Consider the following 25,548-nt stretch of genomic DNA (forward strand, 5'->3'; position numbering starts at 1 on the left):
ATGAGGGGGCGATCCATTTGATTATCAGATGCCCACTGGAGATTAGAGAACGTGAATCCAAAGTGAGGCCAGACAGCGTGGAGGTGTGTATTTCCTCGGCCACGTCCATCGCGTGGGTGTAGGCACAGAATAGGTGGAGAGCTGGATTTAACCAGAGTTGTGGGTTTAGCCAACTAAATACAAGGAATCGAGAATATCACTGGCCCATCATGTTGATAAAGTCTTGGAGGACCGGGGTGGTGTCTTTGCTTCTGTGAACTTACAGCTAATTTGACTAGCTGATTCTGCAGTCCACCCACAGGTTTTGACTAAATTTAATACTTCATCGCACGTACTTAAGAGTTATTTATTTGTAAGTGCTAAGGAGAGGGGGGTAGATTTATTGCCAAATGGATATGGAGTTCCAGTTTGGGAAGATAAAAAATTCTTTGGTTGGCTGGTGGTGATGGTTGCTTAACGGTGTGAATGTACTTAATTCTACAAACGTACACTTAAAATGGTTAGAATGGTAAATTTTTTGTATTGTATATTTTACCACAATCTTTTTAAAAGAGATTTTACCAGGTTGCATCTATGAGAAATTAGGTGGCAATAGAAATTTGCCTTGTGTCCAATTGCCTTGTGTCCCACGCTCCTCCCCCTTGGCCCTAAGTACAGAGCGATCTTGGTTTGAGTGTTCTTTCTCTCCCCGTGTGCTTGTGACTGGGCAGGTATGACATTAATGCCTCTGTTGACAATGACTTCTGCGTCATAGCCCCCTATCCATTTGTTAGCTTGTTCTGTGGAGGATGTAATTGAGGGCTGGTTGGGAAGGAAAGCATCGTCTAAAATCACAGGTGTTTCCCACATCTGTGATTCATCCTTTGTTGGGTGCTCCCCTTGGCTCCTCCTGTCTGTTTCCCAAGACTGTTCCATCTGAAGCAGAAGTTCTCTTTCACTGGATCATTTCTGTGTAGGTCCTAGTCATGGGACTGGGGGTCTAGCTGCTATGGCTTACCTGCCTTATCTTTCTTAGGAAGAGATGTGTCATAAAGCAAAATATTACTCTGGGCAGGTCATGTTATCAGTACAAATTTGTCTCTGATTAATTGTATATTTTAAAGCCAAGACATATTGCATATGTAAACCAGTTATGACCACTCTCCTTTTTTTCCCCTTGGGAATAACAACAAGGATTCTGAGATAATCACAAAGAGGTGTGTGGTTTGTTCACCCTTGCGTCTTCCACATGGCCATTCACAAAGCAGTGGTTGAAATTTTGTTGTATTGCTGTGAAGTGGATTTCAGCATGGCATCAAAGAGCGTGGGCCTTGGGGACACTGACATGGTTTAGAGTTTCGGCTGTGCCACTCACCAATCGAGAACCCCTAGATGAGGCATTTAACATCACCAGGCTTCAGGTTTCTAATGTGTAGAATACTAATAATGCCTTTCTTAGAGGAATGTTTTAAGGACTAAGAGGGATGTTTGCTCTAGGAGTGAATGTTCTTACCTTTCCCTTGTCTCTGCTGCCTTTTGTTGCCAAACATAACTGCAAAAGGGTTAGAATATAGATGGCCGTGTGACCTTAGAGAGAGCACTGAAACATCTCTGAGCTTCATTCACATTTCTCACGTATCTCTGTATTACTTTTCTCATCACATTGGACGATGGACTTCAGTTAGAGATTTCTGAGATCCCTTTCATTGTAGATAATCTAAGATTCCTTTGACCCATCAGAACAAACTTTCTTTTATTTTGGACCTCAGGTGCACAGCCTTGGGTTAGCCGTAATCTTTGGTTCAGGACTCACTCTTATCATCAGTCCTGCATGTCCTGCTGGGTTTTTTTCTCTTTTATTCCTGTTCTTTCCCTCCCCTCCCCTCCCCTCCATCACCTTTTCTTCTCTCCTTCCCAACTTTCTCCTGTCCATCCATCCATTTATTTATCTATATAGTAAGTACCTGTAAACCCATACCCACAACAAAAGATAGAACTTTCATGATTAGCAAATATCTAAGCTTCAGATTCCACTACCATCATCACCAACCCATCTTCTCTACCTCCCTCCTACCAGAAGTAATCATTACTTAACAAATTTTTTACACTTTTAATTGTGATAAAATATTCATGACAGAACACTTGCCATCTTAACCATTTTTAAGTGTACCGCTCAGTAGTGTTAAGTACATTCCCTTTGTTGTGAAACTGATCTCCAGAACTCTGTTCATCTTGCAAAGCTGAAACTTCATACCCATTAAACAACTACACCCTATTCCCCCCTCGTCCAGCCCTGAACAACCACCATTCCTGCTTCCGTCTCCATGAATCTGACCGCACGAGGTACCTCATCGAAGTGGGATCATTCGGTAGTTGTCCTTTCATGACGAGCTTATTTCACTTAGCATAATGTCCTCAAAGGTTATCCATGTTGTAGCCCATGTTAGAATTTCCTCCTTTTTGTGGCTGAGTAATATTCCGTTGTATTGGTATGCCACATTTTGTTGATCCACTCATCCATCCCTGGACACGTGGATTACTTCCACGTTTTGGCTGTTGTGAATAATGCTGGGAAGAATATAGACGTACAAATACCTCTTTGAGACACTGCTCCCAGTGCTTTTGGATATACACCCAGAAACGGGATTGCTGAATCATATGGTAATTCTATTTTTTAGTTTTTTTAAGAACTGCCATGCTGTTTTCCATAGAGGCTGCCCCATTTTACATTCCCACCAGCAATGTGGAAGGGTTCCAGTTTTCCACATCCTCACCGACACTTGCTATTTTCTGTTTTGTTTTTTGTTTTTTAATAGTAGCCATCCTAATGGGTATGAGGTGGTATCTCATTGTAGTTTTGATTTCTATTTCCCTAATGATTCGTGAGGTTGAGCCTCTTTTCGTATGCTTGTTGGCCACTTGTATATCTTTGGAGAAATGTCTACTCAAGTCTTCTGCCCATTAAAAAAAAATTAATGTTTATTTATTTTTGAGAAAGAGAGAGACAGAGTATGAACTGTGGAGGGGCAGAGAGAAGAGGGAGATGCAGAATCCCAAGCAGGCTCCAGGCTCTGAGCTGTCAGCACAGAGCCAGATGCGGGGCTTAAATCCACAAACCGTGAGATCATGACCTGAGCCAAAGTTGGATGCTCAACCAACTGACCCACCCAGGCGCCCCCCTTTGCCCATTGTTGAGTCAGGGTGTTTGTTTTGCTGTTGAATTATAGTAATTGCTATCTTGAATCCTGTTTTTTTCTTTTCCTCTTTGCTTATTATATAGTTTTACTGCATAGCACTCTTATTTCACCTGCTGCATAATATTTCATTGTTTGATTCTACTGCAGTTTAATTGTCCATTTCTCCATTGATGAGCTTTTGGGCTCTTGCTAGGTTTCTGCTATGATGAATAGGGCTGCGAGGAACATTTCTGTGCATGTACAAGAGTGTCTTGTGGGTACACAGCTAGGAGTAGATTTGCTAAATCATAGTTGGTAAATGTTCAGTTTTAGGAGGTAATGTAAAACGTGTCCCAAAGCGGTTGTATCCTTAGCAATGTATAAGAAATCTTCGACGTCTTTCAACCCTTGATATGGTTAGACTTAGTAATTTTTGCTAACTGACTGAGTATAAATTAGTATCTCATTATGTTCTTGATTTGCATTTCCCAGATCACCAATATGTTTATTAGCCACATATATTCCAGTTTGTCTCCTGCCTTAATTCTGTTGGTTTGCTATTCTCTTATTTGCTTACAGAAGCTCTTTATATATATTCTTGATGGTAATCTTTTGTCAGGTGTGTGCATACCCAGTATCTCCGCCTGGGTCTTGTCTTTTCATGTACCTTAAAATTTTTTCCAAGTGAAGTTTATTAAGGTATAACTTAGGTAGAATAAAATTCACCTGTGTTAGGTGTAGAGCCTTATGAATTTTGCAAACACGTATAGTTATGTAATAACCGTCCTCATCCAGATATAGAGCCTCTCCATCATTCCAAGAAGTTCTCATGTACCCCTTTTTGGTTAATCCTCTCCCCACTGACCCCAGTCCTTATTATGTCCCTCCAATTTGCATTTTCTTTTTCTTTTAATTTAAAAAAAATTTTTTTTAACGTTTATTTATTTTTGAGACAGAGAGAGACAGAGTGCAAGTGGGGGAGGGGCAGAGAGAGAGTGGGAGACACAGAATGTGAAACAGGCTCCAGGCTCCGAGCTGTCAGCACAGAGCCCGACGATCCCACGGACCGTGAGATCACAACCTGAGCCGAAGTCGGACGCTTAACCGACCGAGCCACCCAGGCTCCCCCAGTTTGCATTTTCTAGAATATCACACAAATGAAACATACAGTATGTAGCCTTTTGAGACTGACTTCTTTTACTTAACACATTGCATTTGAGATGGCTCTAACTCGCTCCATGTATCAGTAGATCATGTTTGTTTATTGATAAGTACTACTCTGTTGCATTATATACCACAGTTTATTTATCCCCTCACCCGTTGACAGATATTTGGCTTGTGTCTAGTTTTTGGCAATTCTGAATAAATTTACTATAAATATCCACATGTATGTTTTTATGTTGACATGTATTTTTATTCCTCTTGGATAAATACCTAAGAGTGGGATTACTTGTTCATATATTAGCTGTGTGTTTAACTTTCTAAACAACCGCCAAACTGTTTTCTAAAGTGATGTACCATTTTTTATTCCCATCAGCAATACGCAAGTTCCATTTGCTTCACATCCTCACCAGGACTTGGTATTATGAACTTTTTTGTTTACTGAGCTCTTCTGACAGGTATAAAATGGTATCTCGTTGTGGTTTTAGTTTGCATTTCGCTGTTGACTAAAGATGATGAGTATCTCTCTGTGTGTGGATTTGCCAAAAATACATCTTCGTTGGCGGAAGTGTCTGTTTAGACCCTTTGCCTGTTTTTACTGGTTTATTTGTTTTCTAATTATTCAGTTGAGAATTCTTTGCAGATTGTGTGACCAGCCCTTTATCAGATTTGTGTTTTTTAAACATTTTTTTCCCAACTTGTGGTTTGTCCTTTATTCTCCTACCAGTGTCTTTCCAATGGCCGTGCAGGGCCACCTAGCCCTCCTGGTCATTTTTCCTGCTGACTCGGGGGCAGGCATAGCTGCGGAGACTCACTTGAGGCTGAATTCTCCACCACCACCAGCAATTGCCTGGGGGACCTTCTGAAGAGACTGATTCTCCACATTGTTTGCTGTTGTGTTTGGACTGGTCTAATTTTGCTGGATCTGTGGGTGCGAGCGCTCACATCTATCTTGAACTTTCCAGAGCAAATGCCCATCTTCCTTAGTTAGAGAACCTCTTTTGGCTTCAGAACACAGGTCCAGCTGTACTGAAATAACAGTGTCCGATTTTAGCTGGATTTTTTTGCACCTTTGGAATGTGAGATCCACTCACTGAAGCAAGTTATCAAGGAAAGTTAGCGAATCTCTTTTCTTGGAAATGTCATTGTTGAACACTCATGATGCTCAGCCCTGGGCAATTTATTCTGAGGAGAAATAACTTTTAAATACATCTGGGAAAGTGTTTTGAGTTTTTAGAAATACTGTCAAAATTCTGTAATCCATGCAAGCCCATGCAATGTTAAAAAAATTATTTCTGTCCAGTTTGTATTAATTTATGTGGTAGTAGGTTTTTCTTCCTAATTTGTTTTTGCATTGACTAACATCAAATTTAATCTGCCAAGAGAAAGAAATGAAGTATTAAAATTGGAAAGAAAGAGATGTTATGATTGCTTATAGATGATACAGTTATTTATACAGAATACAAAGAGAATCAAAAACTATTTTTTTAAGTTTATTTATTTAGTGTGTGTATGTGTGTGTGTGTGTGTGTGAGAGAGAGAGAGCACGAGCAGGGGAGGGGAAGAGAGAGAGAGAGAGAGAGAGAGAGATCCCAGACAGGCTCTGAGCTGCCAGGGCAGAGCTTGACGTGGAGCTTGAACCCACAAACTGTGAGATCATGACCTGAGCCAAAACCAAGAGTCAGACGCTTAACTGATTGAGCTACCGAGGCGCCCTCAACTGAAAGCTACTTTTAATTAAACTTTTTATTTTGAAACAATTATAGATTCATTGGCAGTTGTAGCAAATCATACAAATAGATCCCTCATATACTTTGCTCAGCTCCCCCCAGTAGTTTACAAAACTGTAGCACAACCTAACAGCCAGGTTACTGATAATATATGGTCAAGATCAAAACTATTTCCGTCACAGCAAGGATCCCTCTTGTTGACATTTTAAAGCCACACCCATCTCCTCCCAACACAACCTACCTTCCTTAACCTGCGGCAACCACTAATCTATTCTCCATTTCTATAATTTTTGTCATTTCCAGAATGTTATATAAATGGAATCACAATATTGTGATTGGCTTCTTTCATCCAGCATAATTATCTGGAGATTTATCTAAGTTACCACACATATCAATAATTCTTCCCTTTTTGTTGCTGTGTAGTATTCCACTGTACTATACCACAAGTTTAACCATTCACCCATTGAAAGATACCTGTGTTGTTTCCATATGGGGGTATTATGAATAAAACTGCTATATGCATTGCTGTACAGGTTTTTGTGTGAACATAAAGTCTTTATTTCCTGGGGATAAATGCCCGGAAGTGAACTTGCTGTGTCATCTTACAGTTACGTCTAATTTCTTAAGAAACTGCCAAACTATATTGTAACTCAGATGTACCATTTTACATTTCCACCAGCAATATATGAGGGATCTAGTTTTTCCACATTTTACCAGTGTTCGGTGTTGCCATCATTTTTTTAGTTTAGCCATTCTGATAGGTCTGTAGTGATGGCTCATTTCCCCCCCCTTTTCATTGTGTGCTTCATTTGCATTCCACTAGTGGCTAGTGATGTTGAACTCCTTTGCAAGTGCTTATTTGCCATCCGAGTATCTACTTCAGTGAAATGTCTTTTGGCCATGTTCCAATTGGATTGTTTGCATCTTTGCTGCTGAGTTTTGGAAGTTCTTTATATATTCTAGAACTAGTTTTTTGTCATATGTGTGATTTCTCCCACTCTTAATCCTCTTTTGCAGAGCAAAGTTTTTAATTTTGGTGAAGTCCTGATTATCGTCTTTTTTATTTTATGGATCATGTTTTTGGCATCAAACCTAAGAACTGTTTGTGTATCCCTAGATCTCAAAGATTTTCTCCTACTTTAATTCTACAAGTTTTACAGGTTTGCATTTTACATTTAAGTCCACCATCCATTTTGAGTCCATTTTGTATAAGGACTTGGGATGAGATCTTTTTTTTTTTCTTTCTTTTTTCTTTTTTTTGTCCTATGGATGTCCAGTTACTCCAGCACCATTTGTTGAAAAGGCTGTCTTTCCCTCCATTCCCCTATTGCTTTTGCATCTTTGACAAAAAGCAGTTGAGCACATTTGTGTGGGTCTACTTCTGGGTTCTCTATTTTGTTCCGTTGATCCATGTGGCTGTTCCTTTAGCAGTAGTGCTGGATTTATATAATGAGTCTTTCAGTTGGGTGGATGGGTCCCTCCCATGTGTTTCTTCTTTTTCAAGATTGTGTTAGCTATTCTAGTCCCTTTGTATTTCCATATACATTTTATAACAATCTGTCTGTATCTACTAAAAATCTTGCTGGGATTTTGATAGAGATCGCATTGAGCCAGTATATCAATTTGGGAAGAATTCACATATTTATTGTGTTGAGTCTTCTAATCCATGAGCATCATGTCCTGTCTCTCTGTTTAGATTTTGATTTTTTTGGTAAGTGTAGCGTAGTTTTCTGCATACAAATATTGTACATGCTTTGTTCATTTTATACCTAAGTATTTCATTCTTTGAGGGACTGTAAATGGTATTGTATTTTTAATTTTCCTATATGTTCATTGCTTGTATGTAGAATACAGTTGGTTTTTTAAAAAAAAATTTTTTTAACGTTTATTTTTGAGACAGAGAGAGACAGAGCCTGAATGGGGGAGGGTCAGAGAGAGAGGGAGACACAGAATCCAAAACAGGCTCCAGGCTCTGAGTGGTCAGCACAGAGCGCGACACGGGGCTCGAACTCACGGACCGTGAGATCATGACCTGAGCTGAAGTTGGACACTTAACCGACTGAGCCACCCAGGCGCCCCTACAGTTGGTTTTTAAATGCTTGGTTTGTATCCTAAAATGTTGATGATTCCATTTGTTAGTCCCAAATGGTTTTTTTTTGTTGTTGTTGTTGTTTGCTTTGTTTTTTGTAGATTCCTTGGGGTTTTCTACATAGACCATTGTGTTGTTTGCACATAGAAATAGTTTTATTTCGTCCTTTCTGCCCTGTATTCCCTTGACTGTCTTTTCTTGCTTTATTCCACTTGCTAGACCTTCAGGTGCTATGTTGAATAAGAGCGGTGAAAGTGGACATCTTTGCTTTGTCTCCAGTGTTAGGGAGAAAGCATTCCGTCTTTCACCATTAAGTATAATGTTAGCTGTGGATGTTTTGTAGATTTTTAAAAATCAAGTTGAGGAATTTTCTCTCAATTTTTTTTCTGAGAGTTTTTTTTAAATCATGATGGGTGGTAAATTTTGTCAAATGCTTTTCCTGCATTGATTGATAGGATCATGTGATTTTTCTTCCTTAACTTGTTAATATGGTGCATTACTTTGACTGATTTTAGAATATTAAACCAGCCTTGCATCCCTGGAATGAACTACCTGGTCATAGTTACAATTCTTTTTATACAATGCTGAATTCTATTTGCTAATATTTTTTTTAAATTTCTTTGATTTTTTTTTTATTTTGGGACAGAGAGAGAGAGAGAGAGAGAGAGATAGTGGGGGAGGAGCAGAGAGAGAGAGGGAGACACAGAATCTGAAGCAGGCTCCAGGCTGCTGTCAGCTCCAAGCTGTCAGCATAGAGCCCGATGTGGGGCTTGAACTCATGAGCTGTGAGATCATGACCTGAGCCAAAGTCAGATACTCAACCGACTGAGCCACCCAGGTGCCCCTATTTGCTAACATTTTTAAAGGATTTTTGTATCTATATTCATGAGAGGTATTATTGATCTTCAATTTTCTTTTTCTTTTCTTTTTTCCTGTCTTTGTCTGATTTTGGTATCAGAGTAATATAGCTTCATAAAATGAATTGGGAAGTGTTGTCTCCTATAGTATGGAAGAGATTTTTCTAAAATTGGTGTTGATTCTTCTTTAAAAGTTTGTTAGAATATTTCAGTGAAGCAGTCTAAGCCTGAAAATTTCTTTTTTGGGAGTTTTTAAATTGTGAATTCAACTTCTTTAATTATTATAAAGCCATTTAATTTTCTGTTACATATTGGGAGTTGTGGTTGTTTGCATTTTCAAGGAATTGGTCCATTTCTACTGTTTTTAAATTTATTTGTGTAGAGTTGTTGATAGTGTTTGTTTATTTTCCTTTTGATGTTTGGAAGGTCTTTAATGACCTCTCCTTTTTCATTTCTGATATTGGCAATTGTGTCATCTTTTTTTTCTCTTCTTCAGTTTTGTTAGAGGTTTGTCAATTGTATTGATCTTTTCAAAGAACTCACTCATGTTAAAAAAAAAAAAAAAAAAAAAAAGAACCAGCTCATGTCATTGATTTTCTATATTGGTTTTGCTTTCTAGTTCATTGATTTCTGTTTTTTCTTCCTTCCTTCCTTCCGCTTACTTTGGGTTTATTTGGTCCTCTCTTTCTACTTTCTTGGTGTGGGACCTTCCATTATTGACTTGAAACTTTTTTCTTCTCTAATGTCTGTATTTAGTGCACAAATAAAGTCAGGATAAAAATAATGGTGTGGACAATTTCAAGCTCCTCTTACAGATAAAGAGGTAATTTTCCTAGTAAATAAAAAGTTCCCTCAAATTGCTAAGAATAAACCAACTGCCTGGTAGAGAAATGGGCAAAGAATAGGAACAATTAAAGAAAAGGAGGGACACCTGGGTGGCTCAGTGGGTTAAGCGTCCAACTCTTGGCTTTGGCTTGGGTCATGATCTCACAGTTCATGGGTTTGAGCTCTGTGTTGGGCTCTGTGCTGATGGCGTGGAGCCTGCTTGGGATTCCCTCTCCCTCTCTCTCTTCCTGCCCCTCCTCACCCCCAAAATAAATAAATATTAAAAAAGTAAAAATAAAGAAAAGGAAAATACTCAACCTCACTCATAATAAGAGAACCACAAAAGAGACACCAATCTCAGTGCATTAGATTGTCAAAGACCAAAAAAAAAAACCTAGTAATACGCCATATTGGAGAAGTGGGAAACAGAAACTCAAATATTGCTGGTGGGAGTGCTTGTCTCAGCCTTCATGGAGAGCAGGTTGGCCAAATTTTCTTTGACCCAGAAATTCTGCATCCAAGAACTTATCCCAAAAATATTCTTGCAAGTGTGAGAAATCACATATATTCAAGGATCTGTACTGCAGCAATTTTTTGCATCCAATGATCACAAATATCCTAACTGTCTGAGAGTAAAGGATGGAGCAAATAATTAGGATATGTTCATACAATAGGATACTATGCCACTGCTAAAAGCAGTTTTACATGAGCTAATACAGAAAGATATATAAGATGTTTTCTAACTGAGAAAAACAAGGTAGATGAAAAATATGTATCATATGTTGTAATTTTTTAAAAAAGGTATAGCCATGCATATACCACCAGCCTCTGGAAGGATACACAAGAAACTGGTAACAGTGGATGGCCAGGGGGAGGGGCTGAGTAGAACTGGGAGGCTGGGGATTGGGGTTCGAAGGGGAATTTACTTATATATACTCATATACTTATATATATTTTATTATATACTCTTTTGTATCTTGTGAGTTTCATATCATGTGAAGGGATTACATATTCAAAAAAAAAAGTAAAATAATTTTTTAAATGCTTAGCTTAGGGACGTCTGGGTGGCTCATTTGGTTAAGCATCCCACTCTCGGTTTCGGCTCAGGTCATGATCAGAAATAGTGACAGAGACAGAATAAGTCTTTATTCCCCGTGCACAGACTAAATATCCAGGGGGAGAAGGGGCATGAACCAAGACTCAGGAAAATTTCGATTTTATATGTCTTCAGAAATACACACTTACACAATTATAGGATTCTAAGGCAAGAAAGTGTTGGAGATTCCCCAGACCCACTTTTATTTTGTGACTGAGGGCAGGACAATCTGAGAATAAACATTTGTTAAGAAGAAATCTGTAAACACTCCCCAGGCAGACATTAAGGTAGGAATGCCAGGAGATAACAGTTTGGGAGCTGGCAGACATTCCTTCTGGTCATCAGTTGGACATACTCTGCCTTCTCCTTGTCGCTGGGGAACACATTCCACTGCCCACTGTGGCCCCCTGTAATGCAGGCCTCATTCAGATGAACCCAGAAGGTGTCTGGCCTTCTGGAATCTGGAGGCAGTGCCCAGCAACCTGGGAGTGGTCCCCACCCATCTGTGACTGAGAGCCACTCTTCTTGCAGCCTGTTGGACATCAAGTGTCTTTGTTGATCATGGTTCCTCCCCAGAGCATCAGGTGTCCGTCCTGGAAACTTCCTACCCCTGGGTCAGGTGGAGAGTCTTCATCATGGATTCCAAGGCTCCCTTCTCACTTAACCCTGAAGTCCTGTGAACAATGATGATAAATAAAAACATTGGTAGTGATTATAACCTCCTCATCTTTAAGGTTATCTGTCTGTCTTTATATCTGTCCATCTCTCTTTAAATCACAGCTCTCATTTGATACTCACAGCAATGTGATACTCATAAGGCCAATGTGATCCCTAATTTTCAAATAACAGTAAAATATTTGTACAAGGATTTGGTTTTCAAGTGCTTTCCTATACATTATCTCATAGCAGCCCTCCCAGTGCCCTCATGCAGGCAAGGAAAGTTTTATTAACCCAGATATACAAATGGGGGTATTAAAGAGGCAGGTGTGGGATAGTGGGCCTTTGGGATATGAACATGTGGGTTTGAATACTGACTCAATGGGCTTATTACACCTATTTCCTCCAGTGTAAAATGGGGATAATAATATTTGCATCCTTTGTCATCAGACTGGATTGTTGTTAGGATTAAATGACTGTAGTTCCAAAGGATTTCAAGAATTAGCATTCTAATGATTTCTTGTTTCTCGATCTAACATTTAAAATTTATTTTTATTTTGGGGTGCCTGGGTGGCTTAGTCAGTTAAGCTTCTGACTTTAGCTCAGGTCATGATCTCACAGTTCATGGGATCTAGCCCCACATGGGACTCTGTGCTGACAGCTCAAAGCCTGGAGCCTGCTTCAGATTCTGTGTCTCCCTCTCTCTCTGCCCCTCCCCTCACTTGCACTCTGTTTCTCTCTCTCTATCTCAAAAACAAATAAAAACATTTTTTAAAAAATTAACAAAAATTGTTTTTTTAAATGTTTTGCAAAGGAAGAGATTAATATAATGAACCTGATGTACTCATCATTATCTGCAACAGTCACCAGTACAAGGCCAGTCTTGTCTCAGCTATACCTCTATCCACCCTTTCTTCTTTTGCTTTATTGACCTGTTTTCAAAATAATGAAGTATTTCCCTAACATCCTCAAGATGGGTTGTGTGGAGTTTTAAAAGTTATTCTTAGGGATTCATAACATATTTGTTATGTTTCAATCTATTGCAGATATGATCCTTACTGCTATTCAGCTTGACCAAGGAAACCTTATTCTAGTTGACTTTTGAGTCCTTTTGGCATGATTCTTGTAGTCTGTGACACTGCATTTGCTTTTTTTGGTTTGACGAGATGTTCTAGACTCATCTTGTACATTTACTGCCTCAGATGTTTCTTCAAAGAAGCCTGATTTCTTTGTGGGGGGATAGTATTTAGAGTTCCTAAACAGATCACCAGGGGTGCTCAATGTTACTGGGATGATCCTTGTTTCTAGGTATTACAGTGAACAAGGCTAGGGAGTGTGTGGGTTTTTGTGTGTGTGTGTGTGTGTGTGTGTGTGTGTGTGTGTGTACACATATGTACAGATAAAACATATGAAGTTCATATTGATACTCCAGTTCACAGTCAGGGCTACAGACTTTTTACTTGATCTCTCAATCTTACATCTGTAGCACCTTTCAAGAAGAACACCTTTTTTCTCAGCAATATCAGTATTATTATTCATTTGACCTATCCCACGATATATTACAAAAGTCTCAGAGTAACAGTAACATCAGTAATATGATTATTGAAAACAGTTTAGGGTTGGGATGGCACAGGAAAGAGGCAGTTCTTTTTATTCTTAGCCGTGTCTTTCCAAGGATATAGAGTCAAATTACTGTGTTTTAGTTTCTGTGTGTGTAGGGCCAACCAACTGGACACATAAACTCATTTGTGGATTTTATTTTAATTTTAGGCATTTCTTTTAGAAACAGTAATTGTGCTTTTATAAGTGTGTCAGGTATTTACGTGTTCCAAAGTAAATCCACAAAATAAGGTCTATTCAAAGCCCAGTTTCTGTCCCTGTCCTGTCCACTTCAATCCCCCGCCCCTACCCGGTAGGTCTTTTAATTTTTATTTTACGCTTTATCCTTTTATTATCTTTTTAAAAAAATAAGTGAATACATATTTGCCTGTGCATTCCTGCCCCTTTCTTGAATAAATTATACCATATTAAGCACACTTTTTCCTATCATGTTTTTCTTCACTTGCTAGTAGAGATCACAACATAGGTATACAGGATATATTTCAAATGGATTTCTAGAACTGGGATTGCAGGTCAAAGAGTGACTGAGTGCATGTGTAGTCTGATAGATGTTGCCACATTCCCTTCTACAAAGGTGGATTTTATCATTTCCTGCAGACACATTTTTAATGTTAAAGGAAGTGATTAAGTGAGATGTGTCATCTGCACGGAGAAAGGTTAAATGGTTGCCCAGCGGGACTGGCACTGGGCTTGAACTTGCAAATTCTAACTAATGGCCTGGTGGTCTGACTCACTCTACAGTACCTTCTCCCCACTTTACAGATGAAGAAAATGAGACACATGCAGGGAAATGATCTACCCTAAATGTCATAACAAACTAGAACTTCAAATTCATGTCCCCTGACCCTAAAATTAGCTCTCACTTCTACATGCTATAGATTTATTTATGGTGAGCTCAGTTTGGTTACCTGTAGGTGGGGAAGAAAAACACAGTAGTTCTCCTAAGTTAAGACAATTAATGAGATAATTATGGGTAAATTTCCCCATAGGTACAAGAGAAATTCTCCAAGATACAGCTTAACTCCTTTAGGTGATGGGGAATCCGCAATTAGATCTCGATGTCAGGGCACTCACTAATAACGATCTTAGGAATGAGAGAGACCACCAAAGTCTGACACGTTTAGGCACCTTGCAGAATCACTGTCATTTCTTGCACAGCACCTTGAATCTCTTTAAACAAAGATGTCATTGTGCTATGCAAAACTTTCCAAATGGTTGTGGACAAAGATGTAATTTCCCAGTGAATGAACAGGCTGCAAACCACAAAGCCTTTTCTCTTCCTTTCCTAGAGTGACCCTGGGGCTCTTCTTTGTGCTTGCTTTGTGACAGGTTGATTGACTTATGTGCAATTTGGGACCCTGGAGTTTTCCTTCCTGCTGTGGGCTGGAAGAGAGCCTCTGGTTTTGCAAGAAGGAGGCTGAATGAGGCAGAGACGGTGAGTGTGTGAGCACTCGGGCTGGTGCACAAGACTGAGAGGTGGGGGTGGGGGGAGAATCTTGCCTCCTGCCCCTTCTCTCTGATGAGCCAAGGTTCTTTGGCCCCCAGAGTCTTGTGAAAGGACATACCCTTCCTTCTCCCTAGAGTCGGCCACAGAGTCAGACCTCCAGGCTCTCCTTTGCAAGGAGGCTGGCACTGGGGAAGCATTTACTCCTTTTGTCCAGCAGATGCAGTCAGCGACATTAGTCTTGTCATTGTCCCAACTGTCCACCTGAATTGAAAGATTGGGAAACAGCTTTGTGACCCCCAACCCTCCCCCTTAGCCTGGCCTCTACAACCTGGGAGCCTGCTGAATGACAGCTTCAGCATATGGGGGGCAGTCTGGGAACCCCTCCTCTGGGCGGGGAATTGGGCCCTGGCAGATGGACAGCTGTCCACGGCGCAGTAAGCCAACCCGCGGCCGACATCACTGACGCAGACCCTGTATGCACGGCCTGCATTGTTCCATTCTCGGCTAGAATTTCCTGCTGCCCCACGGCTCCTGTTTTAGTCTCAGGCTGGGGTGGCAGGGGAAGAAATGCGGGAAGAGAGGGCTACAGTTTTAACCGAGGAGTTATTGGTGACAGATCACAAGCTAGCAACCCAGAGGTCTGAACAGGGAAAGGTTTCCTCATTCTTGGCTTTGGGCACCTCTGCCTCATGGCATTTTGTCTTTCTCCAGCCCTCTTTCCCGACGTCTTCTGTTCTCCCAGGAGTTGGAGATGGGGCTAGAGCAGAGCGGGGAGGGGAATGCAGGGAGGGGGTCAAAAGGTGGGAGCAGAGCATTGCTGACATGGATTCCAGATCTGGACACAATCCAGCTCCACTCGCTCGGTGACTTTAGGAACGTTTCTAACTGCTCTAGGCCTGAGTTTATACAATGGGGACGGTAATGAACGTCTTGTAAAGATTAAGTGTATAAAGAGCCCTGCGCAATGCCTGGCATGTAACAGGTGTTCAGTAAATGAAAGTTACTATTATTTATCCTATCAACAGAGCTCAGATATGCTTGTCTTATCAAAGTAGTTTCTGTGTGGGCCTTTTGGGGGCCACAACTGGCTTCCGACACTGTCAGGTTTCAGGGACCGCTTGGGAATTCCAAATGACCATGCGGGGCTTTTCAATGGATCATTGTTACTAAGTATCGAACTTGAACGTACTGCTTGACACTGGGGGTGGGGGAGGTGCCATTCTTTTGTTTTACTGTATTTGGAGGACCCTGATTGCAAAAGTGGTATATACCAAGCTATTTTCATGAGCATGTAAAGATAGGTAACACAGCATGGGAACAGACCCCCAGGTTTGCGACAGAACCCGGAGGTCGTCTGTTGTGTTACCGTGCCCCCTCTCTGCATGCAGTCTCCCCCCTGTGCCCCCCGAAGCCCGTCACCACCCTCCCTGGGCACCGTAGGTGGCCCCCCCAGACCCCCGCCTGAGGAGCCCCTCCCTTGTCAGGTGATAGCAACTTCGCAGCCCGACAGCACATCTGGCTAGCAGCCCCAGTCTCTCCCTGAGGCGCGCGGCGCTGCCTGATGCCGAGCAAACCTGTGCTAGCTCGCACGTCGGAACACTTCCAATCGGATCAGCAATCCCTAACACTGGTTCCAAGCTTTATTTTTATAGTGTGTCCGTTTCATTATGCCATTCAACTTTCATGACAAGTCAGGGGTGCGAGCAAGGCTGGTGTCCTCATGCCATTTGGCTGATGAGTAAACTGAGGCTCAAGAAGTTATTTCTCCAGGGGTCCACAAAATGTATTAGCAGCCGAGCCTGTTCTAGAATTTAGTTGCCCAGAATTACAGGCTGTTTCTCGCCGTGACACCGCACTGCGGCCTCCAGGCAGAGGCACCTGCACAGCACGAGGGGTCAAAGGGTCAAAGGACTTTCAGCTGCATAGAGAAACCTTAAAGAAAAGAAAAGAAAAGAAAAGAAAAGAAAAGAAAAGAAAAGAAAAGAAAAGAAAAGAAAAGAGTGCAGAGAATACATGCGAGCAGGCACATATGGCTGTTGAGGGAACAATAAGTTCTGAGAACAGGAGAGCTGGTCCAGCTGTTTTAGAGGGTGACGATAATCGTCATTATAATAGTCAGCGCTCTGAGTACTCCCCATATGCACCGGGCACTGTGCTGTGTACTTGACGTGCATTTTCCATTTTATCCTCACAACAAACCTACGAAATAGGGCCTATTATTATTCACATTTTATCAGTGACAGAAATACAGGAAGTTTCAGGCGTGTACCCAAAGCTGCACGTCTAAGAAAGTGCCAGCAGCACTTTGAATTTGAATCTGGGCAGTCCAGCCCTGGGACACACACAGCTGGGTTTGGGGTGGCCTGTTCCAAGTGTTCCCGGAAACTCTGGGTAGCCTCTTCTCAGCCCGCCTCCAGCCAGGTTCCAGGTGGGAATCTGTTTGCGGAAGCCTCATGGGGCAAGTCCTCTGTTTCTGGGTCTTCCTTCCCTCTGGCTCTTCCCCCTTTTGTTCTGAGGCCACTGCCATCTGGAGCTGCCCCAGGCATCTGCTGTCAGCACACTCCTCCCTCCCCACGTGAGGCACCTTCCCCGCTCAGACTCTTCGCTCGCTCCCCTCCCTCCTCTCCCCCACCCCGCGCTCCACCTCCGGGTCCCCACCAGGCGCTCAGAACGGACACCTGCCCTCTGACGCAAGACAGAGAAACCCCTCGGTTCTCCAGGCCTTCAGTTTCCCAGAGGGATCCATTCGGTTAATTGCACTCACACTCCTAAGCCCTTCTGCCCGAGCCTCCTCTCTCCAGAAACACGATAACAGGCCACCTCGGACAGCATGGGCTCAGGACACCATATGGGGTGATCAAGAGGGGCCATGGGTCTTCATTAGGAACTGTTTTGCCCCAAGACCAATCCCAGGCCCCTGAGGCAGTGCCCATGCTTAGCCCCCTTCTCCTGGGGGCGCTGAGATCTACAGGCTAGGTGTGGAGACGTGGTAGCAGCAGTGAGGTAGGTCAAAGCTATTCCCCTAATAGCTGTCTACACCATTTCTGCCGAAACGATGCGCTCTCTTCTCCATTCCTCAGCCTTTTCTGCTGCCCCGCTAAACCCACCTGTTCAGCAGAAGCTGGGCTGTTGAGTTGGAGACACCAAGTCGCTTCTGAGTTTCTATTTCTCATAAGAGGACCACATCTGTAACAAAGGGAGCCCCTTCTACGTGCTGATGCACGCGCTTCTCAGGGCACAAGACACAAAGCTTTCCTCTGCACCGCTGGAGCCGATCTTTCGTGTAAGCATTGTAGCTGCCAGCACTTTGCAGCAGACTCGCAGACACGTGGTGCATCTTCCAACGCAGGCGACAACCTTCCCTTGTCTGTGCCACCTCCCTCCTCCAGGCTCCTGCATTTTCACACCCCCGGCCTGCAGGAGCCTGCCGGGGTGGCAGTTGGATCCAGACTGATGTCTGTCTGAGATGTAAATGGAGGGGGCTGGAGGGAGACAGGGGGGACAGATGCCACTCCCTCCTGCTGTCTTAGCCCTTTCCTCCCTGTGCCCCTTTAGCAGCCCAACGGGAACTTTTAAAACGCAGCTGGGTGTGTGCTGCCCTTGGACTCTCAGCTGCTACGCCAATATGGATAGCGGGTTGGAAGTTACCTCCGTAGAACTGACATGGCTCCCTCTCTGGGGCTGACCCATTGGCCATGGGGCATTGGTGGATGAAGCTGATATGAATAAGGGGTAGAGGAAGGGCTTGGGATCAGGAGACCCCAGCAGAGGCAGGAAAGAAAGGGGCCCACCGCTGCTTTGGCTAGTCTGGGATCTTGCAGGAGCCTCCTTTGCCCTCTGGTCTGAAGCAGACAACTACTGTGCACATCACCATATGTTAGCTTTAAGATTGATATTAACTCCTTGGCCACAGAGCCAAGGCTAGGTGCACAGGCATTGTTGTGCATTTCATACATCTACAAAGTAGACTTCCGTATTCCAAAGCCCAACCTGCCCAAAGCTATGTAGCGATGCAATACACTGGCCATAACTTGGGAAAAAGGGAGAGAGGACCAGTGACTTTGAATGCTGGGTTTGTGCCAGGCCTTGGTTTAGATGCTATCCATATAACTTAGCCCATTAATTGATTTAAAATGAATTAACTCACAACAGTTCATTGAATTAATAATCACTGAGGGGAGCCTGGGTAGCTCAGTCGGTTGAGCGTCTGACCTTGGCTCACTTCCTGATCTCCTGGTTCGTGGGTTTGAGCCCTGCGTCAGGCTCTGAGCTATCAGCACTGAGCCTGCTGCAGATTCTCTGTCTCCCTCTCTCTGTCCCTCCCCTGCTCTCACTCTGTCTCTCTCTCTCTCTCAATAATAACCAAACATTAAAAAAATTAAAGAAGAACTAATCATGGAAACAACCTTTTATTAAGTGTATTCATCCCACTCTTAAAGACAAGAAAACTTAGGCTCTAAGAGAGAGTAAACACATTGCTGAAGCAGAGGGCACCTGGGTGGCTAAGTCTAAAGTGAAGAGTCCGCCTCTGGATTTTGGCTCGGGTCATGATCTCACGGATCGTGGGATCAAGCCCCACGTTAGGCTTCTGTGCTTACAGCAAGGAGCCTGCTTGGGATTCTCTCTCTCCCTCTCTCTCTCTGCCCCTCCCCTGCTTGTGCACGCTCTCTCTGCCTCTCTGTCTCTCTCAAAATAAATAAATAAACTAAAAAAAGATCATGCAGCCTGTGGACAGCCGAGGTGGCACTGAAGCCCAGGTGTGTGGCTCCAAGTTCATGCCCTTTCCACGTGCCAGAGGAATTACATGTACGTTCTCTTGAAGCCCCATCTCTGAATCCATTTCTAGTGTGTTTTCCCTGGTCTGCATGGTTTCCCAGCTAGTTCATTGTTCGCCTCTATTGATTAAGCCCAGCCCTGTTCTGTTTTGAGCTGGAGTTTATTCCTGTGAAGGATGCAGGAAAGACCTAGAAGCCACCGCCCTCACCCTCAGAAAGCTCACAGTCTGATTAAGGGACTGAAGGTCCTCCCTCTTTCCTGCACCCCAAACAAGCTTCTCCTATAATCTTGTCCCTCTTTTCTTCCTGCTTGAGTTCAGTCTGTGGTTTTCAAATGGCTTCAGAACCTTGGTCTGTTGAAACCAGGCTTAGAATCCCACAAATAGAGGGTGGGGTAAGCAGCTTAACATGACTGACGTTGGGAGCAGATGGGTCCAGATGGTAGGTCCTCGTGTGGACAGTGGCCTGGGCTTCAAATGGAACACCCCACTCAAGGAGCCTGGGAGCCCACTGCTCAGAGCCTGGGGTAGGAAGCTACATTTGAAAGGAAGATGGCTGAGGTTTTGCACAGCTGTCTTCCCTTAGGAAAGCTTCTGAAAGGGATGGGGTTTCCTACCTGTTCTCTCCGCGACATTCCCTCTGTACAGCATTTTGCAGTTTTCTATGGAGTTAGGAACAAAACTGTGACTCCTGAAGGTGGCATATGAAAACTTAGCCTTCCGTCTTTTTTTTTTTTTTAACGTTTTTTTTTTTTTTTTAATTTATTTTTGAGACAGAGAGAGACAGAGCATGAATGGGGCAGGGGCAGAGAGAGAGGGAGACACAGAATCAGAAGCAGGCTCCAGGCTCTGAGCCATCAGCCCAGAGCCCGACGCGGGGCCTGAACTCACGGACCATGAGATCGTGACCTGAGCTGAAGTCGGACGCCTAACCGACTGAGCCACCCAGGCGCCCCACCGTCTTTTGTTTTAAATCAATATCCATGATGTTAAAATTCTCAATCCCCAAGCCGAATTCTTCCTTAAACTTTTCAACTGACAAATGTTACAGTTTTCTTCATAAATCTTGTAAATTTTGACAAACGTGTTTGATCCCATTAAGAAACTTAGTTCATTAAATCCCGTTGAACATTTGAAACTGTGTTTGTCAATTTTATCATTAACTTTCCTTTTTGAAATATCACAGTTTTGTAACAAGAGCCTTCCCAGTCCTTATGTAATTCTTTTTTCTTTATTTTTTAAAGTATTTTATTTTCTTCTTTTAATGTTTATTTATTTTTGAGAGAAAGAGAGAGAGAGAGAGAGCGTGGAGGAGGGGATCCATGTTACATCCACAGGATCCAAAGCAGGCTCTGTGCTGACAGCAGAGAGTCTGATGCAGGGCTTGAACTCACCAACCGTGAGATCACGGCCTGAGTCAAAGTCGGGTGCTCAACCGACTGAGCCACCCAGGTACCCCTGTAATTCTTTTCTCTTACTGATAGTTTAAATAGTTTAAATAACAGCTCTATTGAGATATATTTCCTATACCATACAATTTGCCTATTTAAAGTATACAGCTCAGTGATTTGTAATATATTCACAGAGTTGAGCACTCATCACCAAAATTAGTTTTAGAACATTTTCATTGCCTTTGCCCTCCAACCCCCACAAAACCCCTACCCATTAGGGATCCCTCCCCCTCCCTCCACTCTCGTCCTTCTCTAGCCCTAGACAATACTAATCTACTTTCTACCTCTATGGATATACCGACTCTGGACTTTTTATATTCATGGGATTATACAATGTGTAGTCTTCTGCGACTGGCATCTTTCACTCATTATGATGTCCTCGAGGTGCATCCATATTGTAACATGCCTCGGTGCCTCGCTCCTTTTTATGGCTGAACAATACCGCGTTGTATGGATGTGCCACATTTTATGTAGCCACCCATTGGGTGAGGGACATTTGAATCATTCCACTTTCTGGCCATTATCAATTATGCTACTGTGAACGTTCCTGTACAGATTTCATGTGGATGTGTGTCTTCAGTACTCTCTGGTCCATACCCAGGAGTGGCGTTACTGGGTCGCGTGACAACTCTGTGACTCACCTCTGTGACCCTGGGTCTTGTCATACTAAATGCAAGCCTCCTTCTCTGACCTTTTACCTTCAGTGTTCATCTTTTCTCCCTCCTGGGTCCCTCCTTCTTACCTTACCCAAATCTTGGGCCCCACCCTTGGAGGCCTGTCACAGAGGATTATGATCACTTCCCCTCCAGCCTTGCATTGAGCCACTTTCCTTTAATGGCAGGCCCCAGGGAGGCAGCTGCTGCCATCCTGGATGTCTTCCCCACCCACTCAGAGAGGGGGTGGGAGCCTCCCCATCCTCTCTCTCCAGCTGTGAAGAAAGATGTGCGTCTAATTGCTGTGAAACTTTCTCCCCGAGGGTAAAAGACAGGGAGCCAGACAGGGAGAAGCTAGGATGCTGAGTGGTAGGGAGGTGGGGGCTCCTTCCTCCTTCCTGGAGGTGCCAGGATTCCTCTCCAAGGGGGTCCTCCGAGGCCATCTTTCCTGGTGTCAGTTTGGTTTATGCTGATGGCTCTGAGGTGGAGGCAATCCGCACACCCTACGTGTTAACTTCCGTTTCCTTTATAGGTAGTCTTTATACAGAAGGAGACTGGTCAGAGCTCAGTTAACCACACGCAGGGCCAGTGAGTGGAGCCTGAACCATAGGAAGTCACAAATAGCCACAAACCTTATTCAAGCCAGCATGTTAGATCCGCCAGCCCTCAGCTACACTGGCGACGCTGGAGAGACTGTTCCATTCCATGCGTGTTTCCTAGTCCTGCCTCTCAGAGGACGAACCAAGAAGCGACAACAATAAGGGGGAGAAAACGCACAGCCCCCGAGAACTTCAGACAGCTGGCTGGATTATAGTACTGGCAGGTTCTTCCCAGTGTGACCAGCAACCGCTGGCCCATATGGGAGCTGTCAGCAGGGCTGGGCTCTGGACCAGGCCACCTGTATACTTTGGGCTCCCTTGCCAGGCCAGGCTGAGACGTGCCAGGCTCCAGTTGGCCTGGAGTCAAAGAGATGAGACGATACAGCAACCCCTCTTTCTCCAAGTGTCAGGCTCCATGTACGAGGATGTTCACTGTGGCATTGTTGTGATGGGAAAACAAAAATAAGGAAGAACAACCTAGAAAAGTCTTTTACGAGTAGATGGTCAAAGGCTATGGGGTGGACGCTCACCGTGCAGTTACGAAAGAGAACACCGCAGGTCTCCGTGTCCAAGCCCCATGGCGTTAGTGACCCAGCCACGTATGCCATGACAGACAGATGTCAGTGCCTCCCCACCCTGGAAGGAGCTACACTCTCTTGGTGGGTGCAGCTTCTTTGGGGGCCCCGGCCTGCCCGGAGGCGTATGAGTACCAGGGTGCCCTGTAAGTGCCGTGTGCCCCTACGGAGCCTGGTGCGAAGACTGGGTATTCAGCAGACATTCACGGCGGTCACCTTGAGGGAAAGTCCTCTTCCCCCTTTCTTCTCTCCCATTCCCTCCCTCCCTCCCTCCCTCGCTCCCTCGCTCCCTCGCTCCCGATTTAATAAATAGCCAAGTGGTTCAGGTTTCAATCTACAGATCAGTTCTGGGTGTTGAGCAGGAAACAGCTGTTTTCATCCAAATCCCTAACCTTAAACCCAGGTGTCCCCCTCGGCCCCCTCCCCAGGCAGGAATCAAGGGTCACCTGATACTGTTGTTTCCCCCCACCCCCCATTCCCCCTGAGACCTGTGGCCTCTGTGAACTTAGCTGAGGCAGGGAGAGGAGGGGCCGGGTCTGCTGGGCGCCCCTGTCACTGTCACCAAGTGGATCACTATCAATGGTTAAACACACAGCCCCTCACTCCTCCCAGATCTCTCCCCCTGACAATGAAAGGGAGCCAAGGCTGAGACAGCCACCGAGCAGATGGAGACCACCCCCCTCCAACCCTGGGAAGGGAGGTGGGAGAAGGGGGGAGTCGAATCCCATATACTAGGCTTTCTTGGCTATTGGAAAATCCCACAAGACAACTGGTTCGACCCCACACGGCTGCGGCTGCGAGGAAACTGGGTCTCTCTCCCCCTGGGCGTGGGGAGAGGCCAGCATCTAGAAGCAGGCTGGTGAGTGCTTTCTTAGGCTGTCAAGCCCCGGTGCCCCAGAGGGTTCGGTGTAGTTACAGACAGCCCTTCAGAGCGGGAGGTGGGAGGATTGTGTGGGCAGATGCTTTCTTCTAGATGCTGAAACATGCGGTCATTCCGTGGGGGTGAGGAGGGGGACGTGGGGAGATGTAATCTTTTGGCAGGTGCTCCCAGAAGCGGCAGCCAGGGAGCTCCTCCCTGCTGCTTCCCCTTCAACTCTTGTCTTCCTCCAGAGATCCCTCTGTCTCTCTCCTACTTGCTTGGCGCTCTGGCTCTTTGGGACAGGCTGATGATCGGCAGCAGGGGGCATTTCCAGTTTCCTAGGAAACCCACCCCCTGGCCTTTAGATGCCTGTGAGCAGAGGGAACGGAGCAGGCTCGGGTCACCATCTGTTGAATCGTTTATTCCTTGGCAGGAGAGAGATGGAAGGGAGGTGGCGGTGGGGATCAGAGGGCAGGAGGGGGGGGCGGCGAGGAGGGTCCCCTGTAGCACCCACAGCAGTCCCTCCGCTGCAGGTGGACCTCAGAACCCTGGCAGCTGTGCTGACGCCCTCAGGGCTGAGGGGGCAGTTAGGCTGGGAGTGGAAGGGACAGCAGTTTTGCGACTAGTGCCTGGCACAGCTGAGCCCCTAGATTCTGAGGGCCTGTCTGTGGGGTAAAGAAAACAGTGTAACCCTGACAGATCGGACAGAAAGCTCTGAGAACGGGGAGGGGGAAGATTTCAGAAAAAAGGAGATGAGAGTGTGGGCCGAGAGGATGCTGGTGAGATGCCCTTCTTGGGTTACTGTGGTTATTTTCATTATCAGACTTATATCTTAACAATGGTTTCATCCTGTTGATATTTGCCAAGGATCTGTCATATGTGGATTTGCCGATGGGATAACTATCTCCCAGTAATAGGAAGTATCTGGTCAGCTACTCATCCCACACATATTTTTTGTACTGTCTTCCTATGGAGGGAGGAAAGACATGGGCTCTGAGCTCAAGAAGCTGAGAGTTCGGGGGCACCTGGGTGGCTCAGTCAGTTAAGCGTCCGACTTCGGCTCAGGTCATGATCTCGCGGTCTGTGAGTTCGAACCCCGCGTCGGGCTCTGTGCTGACGGCTCGGAGCCTGGAGCCTGTTTCAGATTCTGTGTCTCCCTCTCTCTCTGCCCCTCCCCTGCTCATGCTCTGTCTCTGTCTGTCTCAAAAATAAATAAAAACATTAAAAAAAAAAAAAAGCTGAGAGTTCGATGCAGGAGACAGACATGGGAATCCCACGGGCAGGAAGCAATGACTGCTGGAACAGAGTTTGGTGGCGCATCGGGAAACACAAGGGAAATGCAGCCTATTTTCAGGGCAAAAGCAGGGCTGGTGTCAGGAAGGGGTTGCCACTCGGGGGCCTTGGTAAAGAAGGGGGGCTGCACTGGAGAGAAGTGAAGGAGTAGCATTGTGGCCTGGGTGAAGTGGGAGCAAAGGTCAAGGTCGCCGAAGGTGCCTGTTTGGCTGGAGCAGAGGCTTCGATTAGCGTGAGAGCTGCCCACGGAGCGCAGATTGTGCCTCTTAGGCCGGCTCCTCGACCAGTTTTCCTGCCGAGAACAGACAGGATAGAGGGTGAGCATGGGCAGGATGCTGGCTCTTTGTTCTTCAAGTAAGAAGGCGGTAGGTGAGCGGGAATGTGGTTATTATCATAGTGATAACCCGAGACGCTGGTTTATATTTATGTACAAGTCAGCTGTGACTGTTACGCGTTTGTATGGGGAGCAGACGAGCTGAGAAATACCTTAGCTCTGAGTCTGGGGTCCCAGCTAAGAAGGGCTTCCTGCCTGTCTGCGTGAGCCCTCCGGCCCAGTGTGGGACACCTCTGAGCTCTTTCGGGCCCCACACGCCTGGCCCTGCCCCACTCCTTACTTCGATGTGCCTTTATTTCCTCTTGTGTTTCAGCTTCTCTCTCTGACTGCTGAAGAGGTTGCTTCCGGACAGCTATAGTTAATAAGCCTGCTG

The 25,548-nt window shown here is 44.6% G+C and overlaps 1 protein-coding gene across 19 annotated transcripts in view; it reads left to right on the forward strand.

Annotated features, from left to right (window-relative positions):
• Positions 1 to 25,548, forward strand: part of NFASC (neurofascin) — a 178,508-nt gene that overhangs the window by 72,449 nt on the left and 80,511 nt on the right. For 18 of the 19 annotated variants that reach the window (XM_058701645.1, XM_058701642.1, XM_058701649.1 and 15 more), the window contains exon 2: positions 14,520 to 14,625. The exons of the other annotated variant lie outside the window; for it this stretch is intronic. In XM_058701645.1, the coding sequence (XP_058557628.1) occupies positions 14,520 to 14,625 (106 nt within the window). The remainder of the gene's footprint in view (positions 1 to 14,519; positions 14,626 to 25,548) is intronic. 19 annotated transcript variants of the gene reach the window in all.

The sequence above is a fragment of the Neofelis nebulosa genome, chromosome 15, assembly GCF_028018385.1.
Source record: "Neofelis nebulosa isolate mNeoNeb1 chromosome 15, mNeoNeb1.pri, whole genome shotgun sequence".
Taxonomy (NCBI): domain Eukaryota; kingdom Metazoa; phylum Chordata; class Mammalia; order Carnivora; family Felidae; genus Neofelis; species Neofelis nebulosa.